Consider the following 20,587-nt stretch of genomic DNA (forward strand, 5'->3'; position numbering starts at 1 on the left):
GTACAGGATTGAGTTGAAAAGATCTGAATTCAAATTCAAACATTCAAACATTTAGTAGCTGCATTATTCTGAGTATTGTAGCCTCAGTTAACTTGTATTCTCATCAATAAAACATGGTTAACAATAGTATCTTCCTCTTATTATGAGGCTTATTATGAGGATCAAATATGATATTAATTGTATGGTACTTAGCACAGTGCCTGTTACATAGTAAGAATTATGTAAACATTAGATTATTATTATCATCATTATTACATTGGGATTATAGGTAGATAGTCCAAGAATTTCACTTGTAGAACAGCATCTAAAATATGAAAAGATCCAGATGATGGTCTCCAATGAATTAAATAGATATGTTATTTTTGTTCAGTCATTCAATTATATCCAATTCTTTGTGATCATGTGGATGCCAATTCTGTCTGTGTGGTTTTCTTGGCAAAGATATTGCAGTAGTTTGCTATTTTCTTCTCCAGATAAAAGCAAATAGAAGTTAAATAATTTGCTCTGGGTTATACAGCTAATAAGTGTCTAAGGCTAGATTAAAACTTCTGATTCCAGATCCAGTGCTCTATTCACTGAGTCACTTAGCCATAAGTATTCATTGAATTATATGGGCAAGGATAATCAAAAAAAGAAAAAGATATTTGAGGAAATAAAAATCAAACCAACAATAACAACATTCTATTATTAATGCTGGTATTAGAAAAAAATAACACAATACATTATTGTATTTATTTTATGAAACTGATTCATAGCGTTAGAATGAAATAATTGAGACAGGCTGTTAACATTTTTTGCATAAGAGAAATGTATATACATATATATATATATATATATATAGTAAATTATATATGGAGAGACAGAGACAGAGACAGAGAGACACAGAGACAGACAGACATGCAGACAAAGATACATTCAGGGAAAGGGAGAAATAGAGGAATTAAGACAGACAGAAAGACAAATACAGAAAGAGACAGAGACAGAATATGTCAAACAGAAAAGCCAGAAAGGAGGAAAAAATATAGAAAATTTTGAAATTGATCAAATAAATTGTTCTATAGCAAGTAAATAAATTAAAATGACAAAAGAATGCAAAATAATAAACCATAAGACATTTAAATAAATAAATATTGAATAAAAATTATCTAAGCAACAAATTATAATGTTAAGGAAATCCAAAGCCTAGATAAAATAAGAGAATGAAAAAAAATCATAGGGAGAAATCAAATAGAAAATATTAAAATACTCAAAAAGAACCAGAGAAAATAATTAGAAAAAGTATGGAGTGATTCATGCAGTAGAAAGTGTCATGCAAATGCATAGGAGCAACAAACTGCAGAATTACAAAAGCAGAAAATAGAATTGCATACAACATAGAAAAGCTGAAAATATAGATTAAAAAAACATTTAATTATTTAAATTGTAAGAAAATATGAAAACCATGTATATGATAGACCTGTAGTATAGTTTAAGTATAGTACAATGTAGTATAGCCATCTAAAGATGATTAATATTTTAGATAATTTTTAAAAGCATCTGAATATTATTTTTCAGGACATAAAAGAAAATATCCCTGAATTTGGTGAGGTCAAACATAAATGGAATGCATAGGATACTGACCAGGAAGAATACAAGTTTCTGCACACCCACATATGTTAATAGTTAAACGCCAACAATAAAATGATAAGAAAGAAGGCATAAACTAACAGAAGCAACTCAGAGATTACTTACCAAGGAAAAATAATTAGGATTATTGAAGACCTTAAATGGCAGATAAGAAAAAAAAATCACAAAAATTCTTTGCAAAATTCCCAATTTAAATAGCATGGGGCATAAATCCAGAATTGTCTGTTCAGAATATTAGTTTCCTTATGACAGCAAGAGATAGATATTCCAAAAATGAACAAACTTGGAAACATTTACAAAGTCATATAACTATTTTCAAAGAATTTTTATAACCAACAAGGCTTCCATTCAAAAAGAGTACTAAAAACAATTTCACAATTCACTAAAAATTTTCACAAGTAAAGATAAAGTTGTTTTAGTAAAATCACTCTACAAGTATTGCATTGGCTAAGTGACTAAAGGTTTCAGATGTATCTTTTATAGAAAAAAATAGTAGAAAAGGAAAAATAAAACCACAAAGGTATAAACACAGTTTGGGAAGAGGGGCAGGGAAATTTCAAATTGGATATTTTGCAAAAGGAAAAATCTTATTCTGTAACACCAGAGAAACTGAAGAGAGCAGAGATTTATTAATTTTAATGTGGAGAGTTTAATGAGCTAGCTGACCAATGGGAATATGCTTGCAAAGCACTTGGTGAAAGGAACCGAGGCACAGAGTTTATATAGGGTTTTAACTAACTAGAGTTTGCAAGCAAAATACAGAAACAAGAATGCAATTAGTCTACATCTTGCAGCTGTTGTTATCTTTACTTCAAAGAAAGAGCAGGGAGAGAAGAGTTCACTTGGTATTTACAACTTCAGGATTGTGACTCAGGCCCTTTCAGACAGGGGAGGTGGACCATTCTTGGATAGATAGGGGCTATAATGAGGGCAGGAGACGAGATAACATAACTTGCTGTCTTTGCTCTTGAAAATAATTCTATTCCCAGGGTAAGTTTGGACAAGGATGGAGTCAGAGTGGCGGGCACCTGGATATTGGTTTTTTTTTTCTATACTTTATTGTGTCACAATGGTATGTTAAGGGGAGTCAGAGCCTCAAGATTTAAAGTTTTCTTTTTAAACTCAATTTTCCCAAGTCTAATTGCACAAATGAAAAAAGGGAGGGAGGTGTATGGCCTACTATCCAGGGCCTAACATAGGAAGGGTGGGGGCGGGGGGAGGGGGGTGTGATATGATCTGCTATCCAGCTCTAATGTAGGAAGATGGGATGTGGCCTGCTATCCAGGGCCTTTCATAGGAAGTGGGGAGTGTGGCCTGCTATCCTAACAATTCAAAGTAACTTATATTGCCAGGAATATAAAAACTTAGAATGTTTCTATTAAATTTGGATGAATAATAGAAACAATAAGACTAAACAAGTATATTTTCCCTTTCAATAAACAGATTGAACTTTCTGAACAATTGCAACACTAAATGCAAATAAATGAAATTCTCTTGCTCTTTATAAGATTAACTTTTTATTTCTTATTCAAAACTTGCATGCTTGATGCTTATTAACAAAAGACTTTCACTCTCTCATCACAGTGCCTTTACTTACACCAGGAATTCAATTTACTTCCTTACTTCTGCCCCTCAGAATAGTTTTTGTCAAAGGTCAGTTCAAGCACCATTTCCTTTATGAGACCTTTCCTTGATTTCACTAGCTACTAACGCCTTAATTTTTATATATTGAATATTATTTATGCATATGTATCTTCTTCCCTGTGAATTTAATATCTCTGAGGTAAATGATTTTTATTTTCATCTTTGTATTCCCAGCACATTGCCTGGAGCTTAATAAATGCTTATTTACTGATGAAAGATCTGCTGTGCCTGGTATATCATAGAGATTGCTGGAGCCATCTTTTAACTGATGCTAAATTTTAAAGGTATGTACAGTCTTGAAATCAGCAAACATTAAACATTTGGGTTTGATTTATTGATTTGTTGATCAATTAGTCTTCTGAAATTAGAGAAAATATTTATAATGCAAATTAAACTTAAAAGTATGTCATGTGTAATTCTTTCACCCTACACCCATCTTAAAAAAAAAAAAACAGTTCTTAGACATCTATCAGTTCATACCTGATTGGAAAAATTTTTGCAATTGATAGTTAATGCAGAAATTTTTCTCCTTTGTAGTAGGTGAATGTATGAGTATAAAGATCCATGTCCTGACTTCAGGAACCTATGTCTTACTTTTCCTCTGATTATTGAAATATAGGTTGTGGGAGATGACTTTTCCAATGCCTTATTTTATGTTGACTAGGGACAAGAAAGACTGAGTGACTATTTGTGACCAGGTCCTTTTAATATGATTTGTACCACCTGACAGAAGCAAGTATTCCCCCAGATGCCTGCAATCTTGAGAATGGCAGACTATTGATTTTGTGGAACTTCAATGACAAAGCTGCATGAAATGGTTTCTTGCATTAAATATATGTGAAAATCTAAGCTGCATGGGACATAAGTCATGGGAAAATATGGTCCTAAAAATAGTTCTGTCAGCATTATTGAGCAAAACTTCTAACTCTCTTAAATTGGATGCAATGAAGAATACTTATTTAACTTGTTTTCCATTTTAGCATTTTTGACTTTTCATTTGCGACTTAAAAAATGAATGCTAAAGAAATACTGAATAACTTAACACCCAATATGTGCCAGCTGATGTTTGGGGTCTATCAGTTAATTCACACCCAAGTCACATTAATGTTAAAAGTAGTAACTGACAGCGTTAATAGGAGAAATTAGCATATCAGTTATAGACAACATCCAATGAAATGGAATTTTTCCTGAAACATTTTTGAGGGGAAAAAAATGCCAGTTTTTAATGGTTCTTAAATTTTGCTTTCAATATCCTTTTTGTGGAAGAAATAAATGCAGGAAAGATGCACATTTGTTTTTAAATATTATATTTGTTGCCAATATCTAATATTTTGCAAGATCAATGATTTAAACTCAGTGGACACTTTCTCCAGTTTATGCAAATTACGATCCCTACATGGTTTCAGGAGTCATTCTGCCCAAATTCATCATGTGGTCACCAATCTTTTGGTGCTGGATGTTTTACAATAGAGAAAATAAGCATATTTCCACATAAATTGAAAACAATTGAATAAAGAAGATTCATGAGATGTAGAGGTGAAAAAGACATTAAAAAGTGTCTAGTCTAAAACTTTCATTTGATAGAAGAGGAAATTGAAGATGAGAGAGGTTAAGTGACTGGCCTGAACCATACAGGTAGTAAGTTACAATGTCAGGTTTTCTGGATCTTAATCCAGTTTCCTTTCTACTATATAATATTACCATAATACATATAAAATCAGAGGAACTTGTTGAAATGTTGGCTCTTTAAGCCATTTGACCTCTATCTTCTTCACTTTAGAAATCTGCAAATGATGGGAAGTGGATTAAATTCTTTCCAGTGACACTTTTTACCTACAAATCTGATTTCTCCGGCATTCTCTTTATTTTTATATACAATGATTTGGATATACACATTCATTGCTTAAGCTCTGGGTAGAAATGTAATGTTTTTTACTAAGAATATTACCTTTCAGAAATGTGCTATATCCTTGGAAAAATATTTGTTTTCTAATATCCTGTGTCCACAATCAAAACAAAATAGAAGTCAGAAACAAGTTTCTGAAAAATATGGGCAAAACCTCAGCTTATTTGAGTTACTGAATAATTGTAAAATAATCTCTAGAATCTATAACCCCAGACTAATGTGTTCCACAGAATTTCTGTAGTGTTCCAGAATACCTGGACTATGGAGTCCTGTGGGACTAGTTTTCAACAAACAGTCCTTGTTTTAAGTCTGAATCATTATTGACATTATTGATATGTACTACCAAAATTAATTTTTTCCATGTTTTCAGAATTCAATTATTTCCACAAATTAGATAGTATTTGAATATTCTTTCCGAATAGCTAAGTATAGCATTTGCCTTGAAGAGTCATGCAACCTTGCTTGACATTCGTTGGATCATCACTCCCTGCTGTGAATAGAGTTTGTGCTAACACACATTACTTGAAATGGTACAAAAGCTCTCCTCTTGGGTTCCTGACTCTGACCATAAGAAGCATCATTCAGTTGAACTGTATCTCTGCTACAACTAATGTCAATTGCCAATCATCACCTTAAGAAGAGCAATGCTACATCCATCCACAACCTCTGCTTCCAGACAGTCCCAGAAACCAAAGGAAGCAAAGGATGGGCAAGTGTCTCAATTGCCTCTGAAAAAGCTATAGTAGGTTGTGTAGCTATTAAAAGCATAGAAAACTAAGTTCATGCTGCCAAAGTTTTTGTTTTAGCAGTGGATCTGACAATAAACAAGACACATTATCAACTCTCTTGCTGCTGTCCCCTAAAGTTCATGGAACCATTCCTTCTGACTTATAGCTGAAACTTGTTGTTTCTCCCATTAGAATGAAAGAGCTAAAGGGAGAGCAGTCTTACTTTTCTATTTGTATCACCAGTGCCTTGTAAATAAGAAGCACTTTTAATCCATGTTTACTATTCATTTATTATACATCCATAGTACCTAGCAAAATTTAAAACATTCATATATATATATATTATATATATATATACACATATAGATGTAGATGTATACCTATACTGATTTCTTGAATCAATTTAGGAGTATCTTCTTGTAGGAGTTTAGAAAGAGCCTAAAGAGAGAGCAGTCTTACTTTTCTATTTGTATCACCAGTGCCTTGTAATTAAGAAGCACTTTTAATCCATGTTTATTATTCATTTATTATACATCCATAGTACCTAGAAAAATTTAAAACATTCATATATATATGCATATGTATATATACACATATAGATGTGGATGTATACCTATACTGATTTCTTGAATCAATTTAGGAGTATCTTCTTGTAGGAGTTTAGAGGCTGATTATTACTTATTTATGTATTTCTTTATGTGATTCAACTTTGCAGTGTCAAAAAAAAATTGTGCCATGTCATATTTATAATATATACCTATATAATATATAATGTTCTGTTGTTTAAAAGATTCATTTGTTTTTTATTTCTCTTCTGAAGAATGACACAATAGAGAATAATGTGTTAGGCAAAAATACTAATCTGCATTTTTTTATACTTTATCATGTTTCCCCGTATGTCATATTTATTGCATTTTAAATGGCAACAACGGAGGTAAATCAGTGAGCAAAATTGTGACATTCACCAAATTGGCCATAAATAAAATGCTGACACTAAATAAATGCTACATAATCCATTTAGTATATTTTCCTCTCAAATATGAATACATGGTTTGACCTATCCTTGATAAATAATTATCCAGGACAAAATGCCTTTGTTTTTATTAATTTTCAAATAAACTTTTATCCTCCTACTGAACTTTGCATGCCCTCTACTGCTTGTCAGTAACAAAGTTGGGAGATTATTGTCAATGCTTTTTTGCATAGTGAATTTAGCAATTCTGTATGCCCTCTGTTATCCACTGTGGTAATCAGAATAAATGACCCTGTACTGACACAGACAACCAATGTTCCAGACTGAAGAATGTCTGTCATCTTAAGTACAGAGGATATTGTCAAACCTGTATCATTCATCTCATCATGTTTACCCCTGTGGACTTCTGGAGATATTGCAATAAATTAGAACTTTTAATTATGTGAGGTTTTTATCATCATTTTTAGACATTTATTGATTAGTAATAAATCCTGCACTCAGTCAACACTCTGCAAATTCGGGTTTCTAAGCAACGTAACATGTTAGTACACCAAAGGTTTAGACTGGGATATGATAGAAGGAAGAAACACTAAAATGCACTTTGTTACATTATACAAGGACTCATGTAGACTGAGGCTTCTGTTTTTTTGGTTTCTTGTGATTTTGCCTGAAAATTATTTCTAATTATACCCCAAACAAATAAGTGAAAGAGTCATCACTGAAAAAAAAGCAGCAATAAAATATTGGAAAAATCAATGTAAATCAATAAAGAAATCAATTCTGGTCCTAATTTTCCTTTTCCTTTTCATACCTTATCCACTTACTTTTATCTTCTATAAATAATACTCAGACCAATTTTGTGTATGTATGTGGGGGTGGTGGTTTGAATATACATTCCTAATATTCTTGGGACAAATAATCTGTGCACATTGATTGCTCAAGACATGTCTGGGCTGAATAACTTCTGAATTTTTATATCTTATTCTTCCTCATCAGACTCCACAGGAAGAATCTCAGGAATATATTTATTTCTATTCCCATTACCTTGCTTATTTCAATTATAATAGAATCCAAATAAATGTTTATATGAGAAGACTACAAGAAACAAAAGAGGATGAGTACAACTTCCATTTACTATAAGTACCAATTTCTTATATAGCCAATATATGATCTCAATGACTTCTATTGTGTTTTTAAAACTAATTTTGACAAATGGAAAGAAAAAGAGTAGAAGGAAAGAAGATAATATACAAAGCAACTATTGAAAGTTTCTACATGTCTTTCTAAGAAGGATTGAATGCACTTAATAAATAAAGCGCATATGACTTTTTAACTTACAGTAAAGGTACAATACAATTGTTGGCAGATTATTGTCTTGTTTTATGAAATAAGGGAAAGAAAAAGTGTATAGCACTGCCTGTATGCACACTGTAAGAACTTGTTGCATACTGAAATTTTTCTACTCCTCATTGCAAAAAGTGAACGGAAATAATCAGAAGAAAGCCCTCTGTGTATTTAAGTAGATGGAGAATCAATCAATCAGACAATCCCATCAAGAACTATTGAGTAACTACTATATATCTTGTATAGTTTTATGTACTATGGAAAAAATGAAAAAAAATAAAAGAAAGAAAAGACATAGTAGTTGAGTGTAAGGGATTAAAACCATATTATAAAGCTATACAAACATCAAACAAAAGCAAATAATACAACACAAGAAGAATGGTGCTGAAGAGGAGGAACAATCAACAACAAGGATCAGATAACAATATCTGATTAATAGAGAGTATAATGAGGAAGAAGGCCATTATGATTATCTAGATTGGAGGAGGTGTATGAAACATGTGTGTTGGTAGTCTGGCAATAGTCTGGAGGTAGGGAATAAAGAACAAGAAAAGTCAAAGATAATGTAACTAATTTTATTAAGCATAACAGGTAGCTTTTGGATTTATTTTTGGATATGTTTAGGGGATATGACCAATTAATCAAAAATCCAGATATTTCTTTAGGCAACATCAATAGGCCATCTGTGTCTTTTAGGAGGTCAGCTAAGTGATCAGCAGGTTCAGTTCTGAACCTGAAGTAAGGAAGACATCTTTCTTAATTCAAATCTAGCCTTATACGTTTACTAGTTGTGTGACCCTGGTCAAGTCATTTAACACTGTCTCACATTCTTCATTTATAAAATGAACTGCAGAAGAAATATGGTAAACCACTCTAATATATTTGCTAAAGAAAGTCCCAAATGGGGTCATTAAGAAGCAGATACAACTGAAAATAACTGAACAAATCCAATAGAACTATTTCATGTTGGTGGGTATTTTTAGTCATTTCAGCTGTATTTGACAATTTACGATACCATTTTTAAGATATTTATGTAGCTCTGGAAATAGAAATAAAACTATGTAAGATATTATCTACTACTTGGATCAAAAAATGCTAAGTCAAGGTGGAGGTAAAATGTTGAATGATGAAAGAATTCCCACTGAAATCCTAGAGGTCAAAATCTTGCACAACCTATCCAAGAGTATTTCCATTATGGATTAGAATTTGATAGATGGGCAGCAGTCACTTTCCCCTTTAAATATCAAAATCATGTCAAAACATCGAGCTATCTTTTTTCCTATATTTGGATCTTAACTACAAAAAACGCTTTACAAGTATCTTTAAGAAAAAAAAAATAATGTAGTTGGAAACTGCTACAGGCATTTATTTCAAAATTAACAAGCTGAATATTTCTGGGGCTGCTAATCTGTAGAACTGTGAAGAAGTAAAATATGGTATAGGTGTTGCAAAATAAGACATATTGATAGCACACTAATTAATTCATTTGGAATGAGAATATCCCTTATTATTTAAAAATAATACAACTTTTAATAAAAAGTTTTATGATTAAAAATCTAAAGAAAACCATCTTTATAATAGTCTCCTTGCAACATCTTACATTTAAGAGATGATTTCATGTAAGATGGACTTTTCTCCCTCCACATTCTCTTTTGTTCTTTTTTTATAAAATATTTCTGAATAAAAGTTCTTATGCCTCCCAAAAATATAGGAAGTCAGGATGAATTGGTATTTGAAAGATTTGTAAGTGATGCTTCTATAGCAGCATTTAAGCACTCTTCAGATCCTTTTTTTGTATTATGGAAAAGCTTATTTATTCTCCCATCTAAACCTAAAAAGCTGAGCATATTTTGCTTCGTGTTTCAAATAGAAATGCCTTAGACATCTCAAATAAATGATAACCCTTTTTCTGTGGTGTGGTAAGGATATAATTTGGATTCACTTATGTCTTTGCTTGTTTCCACAAATATTGTTTTTATATTATTAAGAATTTAGCACCTATCACCATGTTTCTGGTGAGATTAAAAAAAAACAGTTCATGATACCTTTATTTTTATTTGTGAGTTTATATCATAAATATCTCTATAGAAAAGAAAACTTCTATGTGTGCATATTTACTATTTCTTCGTGGGAAAAATACTTCTTTTAACATTTCATTTTGGGTCTTTATTTTTTCATTTGTTTTAGTCAGTTTTCACTGTAAGCGCCTTACTCAAGCCAAAGCTGGTCTATGTCTAAAATCCCATATTGTTTGCTACGTGGAGTCCTGCATCATGCTATTATTACTCTTTAAAAGTGAATCTTGATGGAATTTGTCAGGAAAACATAGTATGGCCAGAGTACTGACACCTTAAAAATAGCAAACCACCTTTCCATAATTTGGAGACAATCCTTCTGCAAAACTCTTCTTTTTATCTTAATCTTAATCTTTTATCTTAATTTTCTTCCATTTTATTTCTTGTTAAATCATGTTGCAGAGAACAGGGGAAGGCTCCAAAGCTATTGTTACATATATTCAAAGGAAGCCTTTTGTGGTGGCAAAGAAATAGAAATGGAGGGATTGCCACCAACTAGGTGATGGTTGAACAAGTTATGGAATACTTTTGTCATGTAAGAAATGATAAAGGATATGGTTTCAGAAAATTCTTGCAAGATTTTTATGATCTAATGCAAAGTGAGGTGAGCAGAACCAGGAAACATCATTCATATTAACAACAATATGGTAACAATAATCAACAATTATAAATAATAATCTCTGAGGACTCATGATGAAAAATGTTATTCACATTTAGAGAAAAGAACTAATGTTCAAATGGATGAACAAGGAGGAACTAGAGATTGGGAGAGAATTCAGAACACATTTTTGGAATGGAATTTCAAAATATAAATTTTTTCAAAAGATCATTTAAAAATATACAAAAATCTATGAAATTCTCAGGATAGGGAAAATCCCCTGAATAGAGTGGTTTATGAAATATTTGTGACATATTTATATTTGAGGCTATTTAAGTAGTTGATGCACGCAAATCAAGTTACTTAGGTGACTAACCCACGATCATGCATATAAATTTCAGAGGCAGCTTTTGAAGCCAACTCTTCCAAGTCTAGGTACCTGCAAGTCTAATACTCTATTCCCTTTACCAAACTGCCTATCACTTATTCTGAGGATTCAATAAATACATACATATATATATATATATGCATATATATATAATAAATCAAGCAATATATAGATGGAGAGGAAGCATTTTCTTGAAGCATGAGGCTAAGTATAGCTAGAAGTAAATAGTGATATGTTTGTGTACTCAATTGTCCCTCTCCCAATTATTAGAGTATGCAATCCATTAGAAATATAAACAATTCCTAATATTGAGGTATGTCTTCACTTTGATAGATAAAGAATTAAATCTAAAGTCATAATATTTTATTCTATTTGGCAGCCATTCAGACACAAGCATCTCTTGGGTAAGGGGTGGAGTATATCTTCATGAAACAATTGCCAAATTTATTGGATATCTTCAAACATAAATATTGCATAAATATTAAAAAATAAATCAGTCAGCAAAGTGAAAATAAGGACAAAGTAGCCTCAACTGAAGCTGAATCTAATGAAAGCATTATTAAATGTGATACATGTAAGAGCAAACATTGATCTGCTATCATCATTTGACATAGGCTCATGACATCAATGTGTTGAATAATTGCACTTAATATTGTATGTGAACATGAAGGGTACAAAATACAAGTTGAGCAATTTTTCTGTATTAATCCCAAGTTTTTGTATGAGTTAAAAGATCCTTAAAACTACAAACTTAGAAGAAAAAGCCTGAAACAGCAATGGCTCCAATCATTTGAAAATTTAAACAATTAGACTTGCATTTTTAGCTTAAAAAATTAAAAAAAGGAATGTGATGGATAAATGTAAAAAGCAAACCAAAACTAATGTGAAGAGAGAATCTAACAGAGCTATCAAAGTTAATGTAAACAAAGTCATTTTAAAATGTTTGTATTTGAAAGAGAAATAAAAACTTAAAAGTCCAAATCTTTCAGAAAAATGGTCTTTTATATTTATCATAGGAATTGTTACTTTTACCACTATGATCTCTATGATGAGCCTACAACCCAAACATCATTCTTTATATAGTTGCAACACACTCAAATTATAGGCAAAATCCTGCATTCCACACAAAAAAAGATGGCATATGGCAATTATGTAAATATCTCTTCTTTTATCTATCATTCCTTCTGTTATAGAAGTCATGTATCCTTCAAAATGGGAAAAAATCGAAATGATTATATCCAAATAATCTCTTTTGGTATGTGTGTACATATCTATGTATCTATCTAACTTTCATTTCTTTTAAGGATTTTCCCAATAAGTTTATCTCATTTGGCCTCATGAAGGAACATCATAACATTTATAATAAAACATTATATAGTACTGCAGATGAAAATATGTAGAAATAAAACCAAAAAAAGGAATTACAGTTTTTATTGACCTTTTAAAATACAATATATGCCAAAAGTGCCAGAATATACCCTTAATTTCTATTGTTGATTATACATTAATCCTGAGATGAACTAACCTTTAAGTATGGTAGACATGATTATTATAATATGGTTGACTAATTACTATCACTCTGGTTGTTCATACCAGTGAGGCAACAGGTTGTGGTATAAAGGAATCTAAATTCTGAATTAGAAGTGGGTTCAAAAGCTATTATCAACCTTTTGTGACTATGAATCTCACTTTCTATGTGTATAAAATAAGATGAAAAAAAATCCTCATCACTTGGAGAAAGGTTAGTACTTTTTAAACAGTGAAGTACTTTATTAAATAAGTATGGAGTTTTATTAGCATTGTTCTGATTCTAATAATCTCTTGTTGTGGATTGTTGTAGTTTTGGTTTTCTTTTCTACTTAAACGATATAATACACCAGTCCCATTAATAAGTCTTTCATATTTATCTACCTAAAATGAGTTCTTATTCAGCTATTCTCCCCACACCACACTTGCTTCAAAGGGCTCTGGAATTTCTCACCCAAACTCTTGGAAATTAGAAACCCAAGGCTGCATTATAATACATGCCCATGATTATGCTAATAAATATTTAACAGGTTGGGGCAGAAGTATGTATGCCACATATTTAACTTTAATCACTATTACTAAATTTTTTTATTACTTAAGTTTAAACAACAAAATAATAAATCAAGTCCTGTTGTGTAGTATTTTCTAATTTCCAAGTGATATATGTGTGTATGTAAATATACATAAACATATCTATCTATCTTTATCTATATAAATATATACTCACATGGAAAAAAAAAAAACTGGCTCTCAAGATCTGGTCTGAACTGGGTTTTGCCTATGTTCTTGCTAGATCTTATTTAGTTAGACACCTTTTGTTCGCTTGGCTGTCCATTAACTTCCTATTGCCATGCTATCAGGACATCATGCCTCAGTTTTCAATCTGGATAACGTACATAATTCTCACTTCAGGATTTGTTTATCTTTGACTACTTATTTTGTTAATTATAATAGAGCAGTACTCATGTCTAATTTAGTCATTATTCATGTCCTACTATACTGTGCTTTCAATGGAAAGCTAAATATTTATTGAATATGACCACCTACCTCCTTCAATCTCCACTGACTACTTGCTAGTATGCTCTCCTAATATTTAGTCTATTTGTCCAAGCTCTCTCCTGAGATTCAGGAGGTAGAATTTCCATAATAATCATTACCATTCAACATCTACTTAATGAGGATTTATTATACAGGAATAAAACTTTGTAATTGCCAATATATAAAAGAAATACATCAACTCCCTGGCCTTTACAATTTAAGTTTTTACTTGGCAAGAGAAGATGCATACACAAAAGACGTATTATTCTTTTTGTTTATTCTGGATGAAGCAACTGGGGTTAACAAAGCTAATAAGAGTTAAATGCCTAAGGCCAGATTTGAACTTGGATCCTCCTGACTCCTGGACTGGTTGTCTATCCATTGAGCTATCTTGCTGTTCCCAAAGACATAAAAAATTAAAATCAAGCTATAAGAGGGCTTCAAGATTCCTTGTGACCCTTTTACCCTATTATGTCCATTTTCAAACCCACCAAGCTTCCCACCCATTTGCAGCTTATATTGCTCTCCCCATTCCTCAAACTTTACAACTTAGATCTGAAAATTGTCATCAAAATCAACACCACCATTCCTGGAAACCCCTTGTCAAACATTTGCCTTGGGCCTCCAATCAACAATGCTTGGTACAGAACAAGCACTTAATAAATAAATTACTTATTCATTAATTCATGGATAAATTCCAAAATGAGTGATATAAATAGCAATTTCAGAATTCAAAAATGGAGATCACTATAGAATGAGAAAAAATTATTCTAAGGATTAGCAGGATTTGGACAGATGTAAAGGGCAGACAAGTTATAATTTAGTTTATAAGTCTCAAAGATGATAAATTATAAAATACATCAGAGAAGAGATTCAAGCCAAGGTCTTTACGTGCCCAAGTCCAGTACACTATTATAGAATTATACTTCTAGGATTAAGACAACTATACTACACCACTATGTACAAAGGAAAATCATTTAATAAAACAAAGACTTGACTATAAAATTGTTTTTTCTTTAAAGTGAAATTTTAACATATTTCTTACAGAGGAGAAATCTTTCCTAATAGAGGAGAAAAATTCCAACCTCAATTGCTAGCCTCCTTTCTTCAAACATTATTCAAAATAACATCATAATGACTATTTTCAGTTTATACATTTTGCATTATAAATTGTAAATGCAAGTTTCGTTGCCATAAGATTATGATGTTACTTGCTCCTAATGCTTGTGTATCCTTTTCTTACCTTGTGTATCAGATCTTCAATTGTCAAACTAGTCTGAGTTGGATTTTTCTTTTCCTAACTTCAGATTCGACAAAGATAAGTGACATTTAAAAATATTTGAGAGATGTAATTTTTAGGTAATTTAATAATTTTATTAAAAAAGAATGAATATTCAGGTGTTTTGCTATTACTGCAAAGACCATTATGGTGGCAGGCTCAAAGTTCATATGTCCATTGGAAGAGAAGTGTTTCTGAAGTTGGTATTCAAATCTGATTAGTTAACAATTAATGAGAGAATAAATATTACAATGAGAGGCTGAGTCTATTAAAGTAAATAAACCTTGCTTATTTATTTGTAGGCTTCCCCCAGCTTTGTTCAACTTATTCACAGATTTTTCCCCACTTGGAGTGAGTAGAGCATAATGGCTTCCCGATATGCATGAGTTCTAAACAAGAAAATTAACCCAATGTCATTAGCAGATATTATTGCTGAATTTTTAAAATAAGGATATTAGAAAAGGGGGGTAACTTTCAATCTCTCCAAATTATTGGTTTCTAACAGGTCTTTTCTCTCAGATGAAGGATTTAACCAGAAAACTAATCAATGGAATGTGAGGGCCTTCACAAGCGTGAAAATAGCTCACTGAGTTTCAAGTGAAATCAGTTTTGTTGTTGTTGTTTTAAGTGAATAGCATTTAATACTAAAGATGATCTCATATTATTTGATTCTACAAAGCATTAAGACACCTTATCTCTCATACTTCCTGTCTCTCCTCAAAAAATTTCAATTTGAAATTCCTGTATCTCAGGAACTATTTTTTGATTGGATTTTCTAATTCAGATGAAACTAAAAAAATGCAAGGGTTAACAAAGCAGAAACCACACAATTACAAAAAGTAGCAACAATACATGAAAAATTCCTTTAGGATCTAAATCTATGATTTGATCTCAAGAAGTGAATCCAAAAATGTAAGTCAACAAAAAAAAATTATGTAGAACTTTAATAATTTATATTAAATGAGCGTAGTAGACTTATTTTAAGTTTTTAGTTCTAAGTTCAACCTTCATATATCACATAATTATGATTATTATTACTGATTGTGCACTACTTTGATATACATGACCAAAAAAATGCTGCCTTTTCCAATAAAGTTTGTCCTATCTATATATCAAAATTATTCAAAATTTTAATTAATTTATTTAATAGAAATAATACTGGTAAAGTACTCCCATATAATAAACATTAGGATCTTAAATAAAATGGCAAGATATAGACATGCATTTCAAACCACTAAAATTGGTAGAGGAGGACTAATACTGAATTTCAAGATAGAAGGAAACTTTTATGGATGGTAAGGTACTCCAATTATTCCTGTTCGCAGATGACATGGCTTTAGCTACATAAAACCCTGGGACATTGCAGGACTTAACAGAAAGTGAAATGTAACCAGTCAAGAGAGTCTGACATGACCACCCACATCAAAAAAATGAAGTTTATAGCAGTTGTTGATGATCCAAATTGTGACATTTACAACCTATAGAGCACATAATGCTCTTGAACTGTAATGCTATAGAACTTTCCATCAGAGTGCATGTCTGGGACATATAGTATAATTGGACAATTTATTTCGTCCAAAGTTGAACATGACAAGTAAAGCAGATTAGAGCATCTTTAATGATACTAAAATTGTTGTCCTGTGTTTTTAATACCAATATCCTATTATTATTAGTATATCTCAGTGAGGCATGTAATTCAATAGTCTCCAAAGAATTTAAGACAATTATGAAACAAATGGTAAGCAGTGCCTCATAATGGGTTTAAGCAAACTATAACATATAACCTGGGAGGAAAATAGAAGTAGTGGAGTAAAGGATATCATTTGGGAGGATAAGTTGATGAGATGATCAGAGGGAGGGACATTAGATAGACAGCCAGGGTATTTCACTGGTACCTATGGTATGTCAGGAAAAGATGAAAAATGCTTCTAGCAGACTGGACATCCTCTCTGTGATGAAATTATGCATAGACATGGAGAAGAATTATAGAGGATGACAGGCAAAGATGGGTCATAATCTGAATTAATGGAAGAAATTTCTAAATCTAGATCATATACCTATTTGAGGATTAGAGAGTTTGTTTTGCATATTATATAATTTTGTGTGTGTGTGTGTGTGTGTGTGTGTGTATGTACACTTTGTGCATATAGTCTTATTTATTTTGAGAATATGGGAAATGTTAGGAACACAGTACGGTTATATACAATTATCCCTTCATTGAGTGCTATAATCATAGATTGTTATTCAATTTTTATAATAATGATATGTCTCATACAAGGAAACATTTCTAGTATTTTTAAAAAAATTTACTCACTTTCAACAATTACTTGTCGGCCTTCCCAATTGTCTTTAATCAGCTGTATGTTTCCAAAATGTGCATCACTGTAGAAGATTCGGTTGGTCCCCTTTCTTCTCAAGCTGTAGTCAAAAGCCAAAGCTATCACATTCTTGAAGTAATGTGGATTTTCATAAGGTCTAACTGGTGAATTTAAATTGGTCTCATCTGAAAGATGTATACTTTTTAATATTGTTCTCCCTGAATACAGTAAATAACCTTCATGTCTTAGGCAGGTAACTCCATCCTCTGCAAGATATCCATGTGCACAAGCGCATGTTCTTTGAGAATTTCCTCGATATAAACAAAGTTGCTGACAGCCACCATTATCCTTTGCACATACATTGGTACCTGTTGAGAAGTATGGAAAGAAAAGCATTTTTTCCCCTTAGAATCAATTTGAAAGAGATTCAGATAACACCGAGTTGCTCCATTTCTTATAATAAACAGAATTTCCCTTTTATCAGATTAGTTACAAATATTAAAGGCTGGACTACATGTCAGTAACAGTAATCATCTGGTTGTTGTAACATTCAAAAAATTAATTTTTATTACTTTTGAATCAGTCAGTTCTCTAAGACTTTTAGTTGTAAATGGCAGTAGTAAGGGCAATTTAATCATTAAAGATTTCCTATTCCAATGAAGTCACAGTTTCACAGTCCCTATCCTTTTCTAAGTAATGTATATAGTTTTCTAATATTGAAATCATATATCAACAAAATGAAGTTAGGGAGAATTATACTCCAGCATCCTCAACTCAGAAAATAATTATTTCTTCCCTTAAGAGTTTTCCATCTAAAGTTCTGTATCACTACAACACCCATCATAATTAGCATTCTGCACATAGTAGCTACTTAATAAAACTTGCTGAATTGAAATGAAAAGCATAAATATTCTATCAAACCTACATAATGTCCCTTCAAATCATGTAGGTATCTTTAAGAAGAGAGTCATATAAAATTTTTTGTGTGATTGGTTTTATAATTTTTCTTCAAGGAAATAGAATTTGGTTATTTTTTTCCCTTTCTAAACTGCTTTGCTAGTTATAAAATATATTTCAAAGATGAAATGGTTTATAATGTAATTCGTGTTCAGCTAGATGGTAAAGTGAAAAAATGCTGAACTTGGAGTCAGAAAGACCTGAGTTCATATCCACCTTCAAACAAGTAACTATCTCTATGACCCTGGGGAAGTCCTTATCTCAGTTTGCCTCAATTTCCTTAAATGTAAAATGGTACAAATAGTAATGCCTACTTCCTAGAATTGTTTTCAAGTACTTTGTAAAACTTAAAACATTATATAAGTTCTGGCTACCATTATTATTTATATTCACAATAAAACATTTTAGTCATTCAATCTATCTTGTAGTATAATATACTTAATAATTTAGTTACTATCTACTTTTCTCATATTTTTGATATGTCCTATAATTTGCCTCCATTGTTTATAGTTAAATCCTATTTCCTTATTTTAATATTATTATTTTTTGCTGAGGCAATTGGGGTTAAGTGAGTTGCCCAGGGTCACACAGCTAAGAAGTGTTAAGTGTCTGAGACTAGATTTGAATTCAGGTTCTCCTGACTTAAGGACTAGTGCTCTATCCTACACCAAGTAGCTGCCCCATATTTCCTTATTTTATGAATTTGTCTGTACAAATATTATACATATATATTCCATAAGAAAAATGTAAATATAACATTATTGTTTGTATATTATTTACATATATATATATAAATTTAGGAGTACATGAAAATACATACACACACATATACACAGGTATTCTCATACACATCATATTTTTCCTTAATAATCTTTACCAAGGAAGAGTATTACTTGAAAGTTTTAAGTACATAAGAAAGAGGTGCTTTTTTGGTAAATATAAAATATTTGCATTTATATGCATATAAATATATATGTATATATGTACATAGAAATATAAACATGAAACAATATAAAATCCTTTATACAGTCATTGAAAACGACTCACCTTTTTCTCTTACTCGGTTGAAGACTTTGACTTCCTTTAGGTTGACACCAAGGCCTGTTCGCATGGTCACTGCATCTGTGGCGTCATTTTTGTGACCTCTTCGGATAGAACCATTTGCATGTGCTCTGTCAGAAAGTTCAAGATGCCTGATCAACAATCTTCAACTAATTAAAATCAATCCAGTCATTAAATTGAAGCCAACAGATGGCCAAACAGAAGGCAAAGAAAGCGACTCTAGTGTATGACATTGATATGCTTTAGTTTTGAATATCAAAAGTACCTTTTCTGTGGAAATTACATGGTTTTGTGAGATCCTTTTTGTGACCTTGCTAAGGAATAGCTAATCCTACAAGGGTGAAGCAGCTGGCACTGAAATAACATTTTGAGACTCAAATACTTATGGAAAAATAAATTACCTGTCAGACCAGTAGATGTAAGCCCCAAAGACTGCGACTGAAAACATATCCACATTGCTCCCTGACAGCACAATTTCCCGATTCCCTCCACTCTCAAGGTCGATTCTCTCTATCTTGTCTATGCGAGCATCACACCAGTACAATTTATTTTCCTAAAGATCAATTACAAAGTGAAGTTTACCAAGCTATTTTTGTCCAAATGTCTTGTTAAAAAAAATAATGGAAAACTAAACAGGAGAGGGCATGTTAATACAAAAAAATCCAGGAGCTAACACACTTTGAATATTGAAAGAGGGAAAGAGTAACAACAGACCTCATAATCAATGGAGACACCATTTGGCCATGCTATCCCCATGCTCACAAGGATCACCTTCTCAGAACCATCTAATCTTGCTTTGCCAATGCAGGGATTCTGTCCCCATTCCGTCCAGAACAGGTAGCTAGAATCAAATTATGAATTTATAATGATGTAAAAACATTTGTTTAAATCAATGACATTCAGATCAAATAAATGAACAAAGCCATTGGAGGAAAAAGTAGAACCATATGAAAAAATATAATAACAAAGACAACAATTCTATGTGCTGCTACTGAGTTTTGCTACTCACTTTTGCATGCTTATTTGTTTTCTTTCCTAGATAAAGAAATCACACAAAAATACAAGATCATAACATCTAAAATCAAAGAGAATTGAGGTCATAAATTTTGTGGCAATAACCCAGA

General features: G+C 31.7%; 1 protein-coding gene across 1 annotated transcript in view; it reads right to left on the reverse strand.

Annotated features, from left to right (window-relative positions):
- Nucleotides 1-20,587, reverse strand: part of LRP1B (LDL receptor related protein 1B) — a 2,378,573-nt gene that overhangs the window by 549,856 nt on the left and 1,808,130 nt on the right. Inside the window, exons 38-41 of the mRNA XM_031963676.1 lie at nucleotides 20,178-20,304; nucleotides 19,865-20,016; nucleotides 19,449-19,573; nucleotides 17,441-17,812 (exon numbers count right to left, since the gene is read on the reverse strand). Of these exons, the coding sequence (XP_031819536.1) occupies nucleotides 17,441-17,812; nucleotides 19,449-19,573; nucleotides 19,865-20,016; nucleotides 20,178-20,304 (776 nt within the window). The remainder of the gene's footprint in view (nucleotides 1-17,440; nucleotides 17,813-19,448; nucleotides 19,574-19,864; nucleotides 20,017-20,177; nucleotides 20,305-20,587) is intronic.

Source organism: Sarcophilus harrisii, chromosome 3 (genome assembly GCF_902635505.1).
Source record: "Sarcophilus harrisii chromosome 3, mSarHar1.11, whole genome shotgun sequence".
Taxonomy (NCBI): Eukaryota; Metazoa; Chordata; class Mammalia; order Dasyuromorphia; family Dasyuridae; genus Sarcophilus; species Sarcophilus harrisii.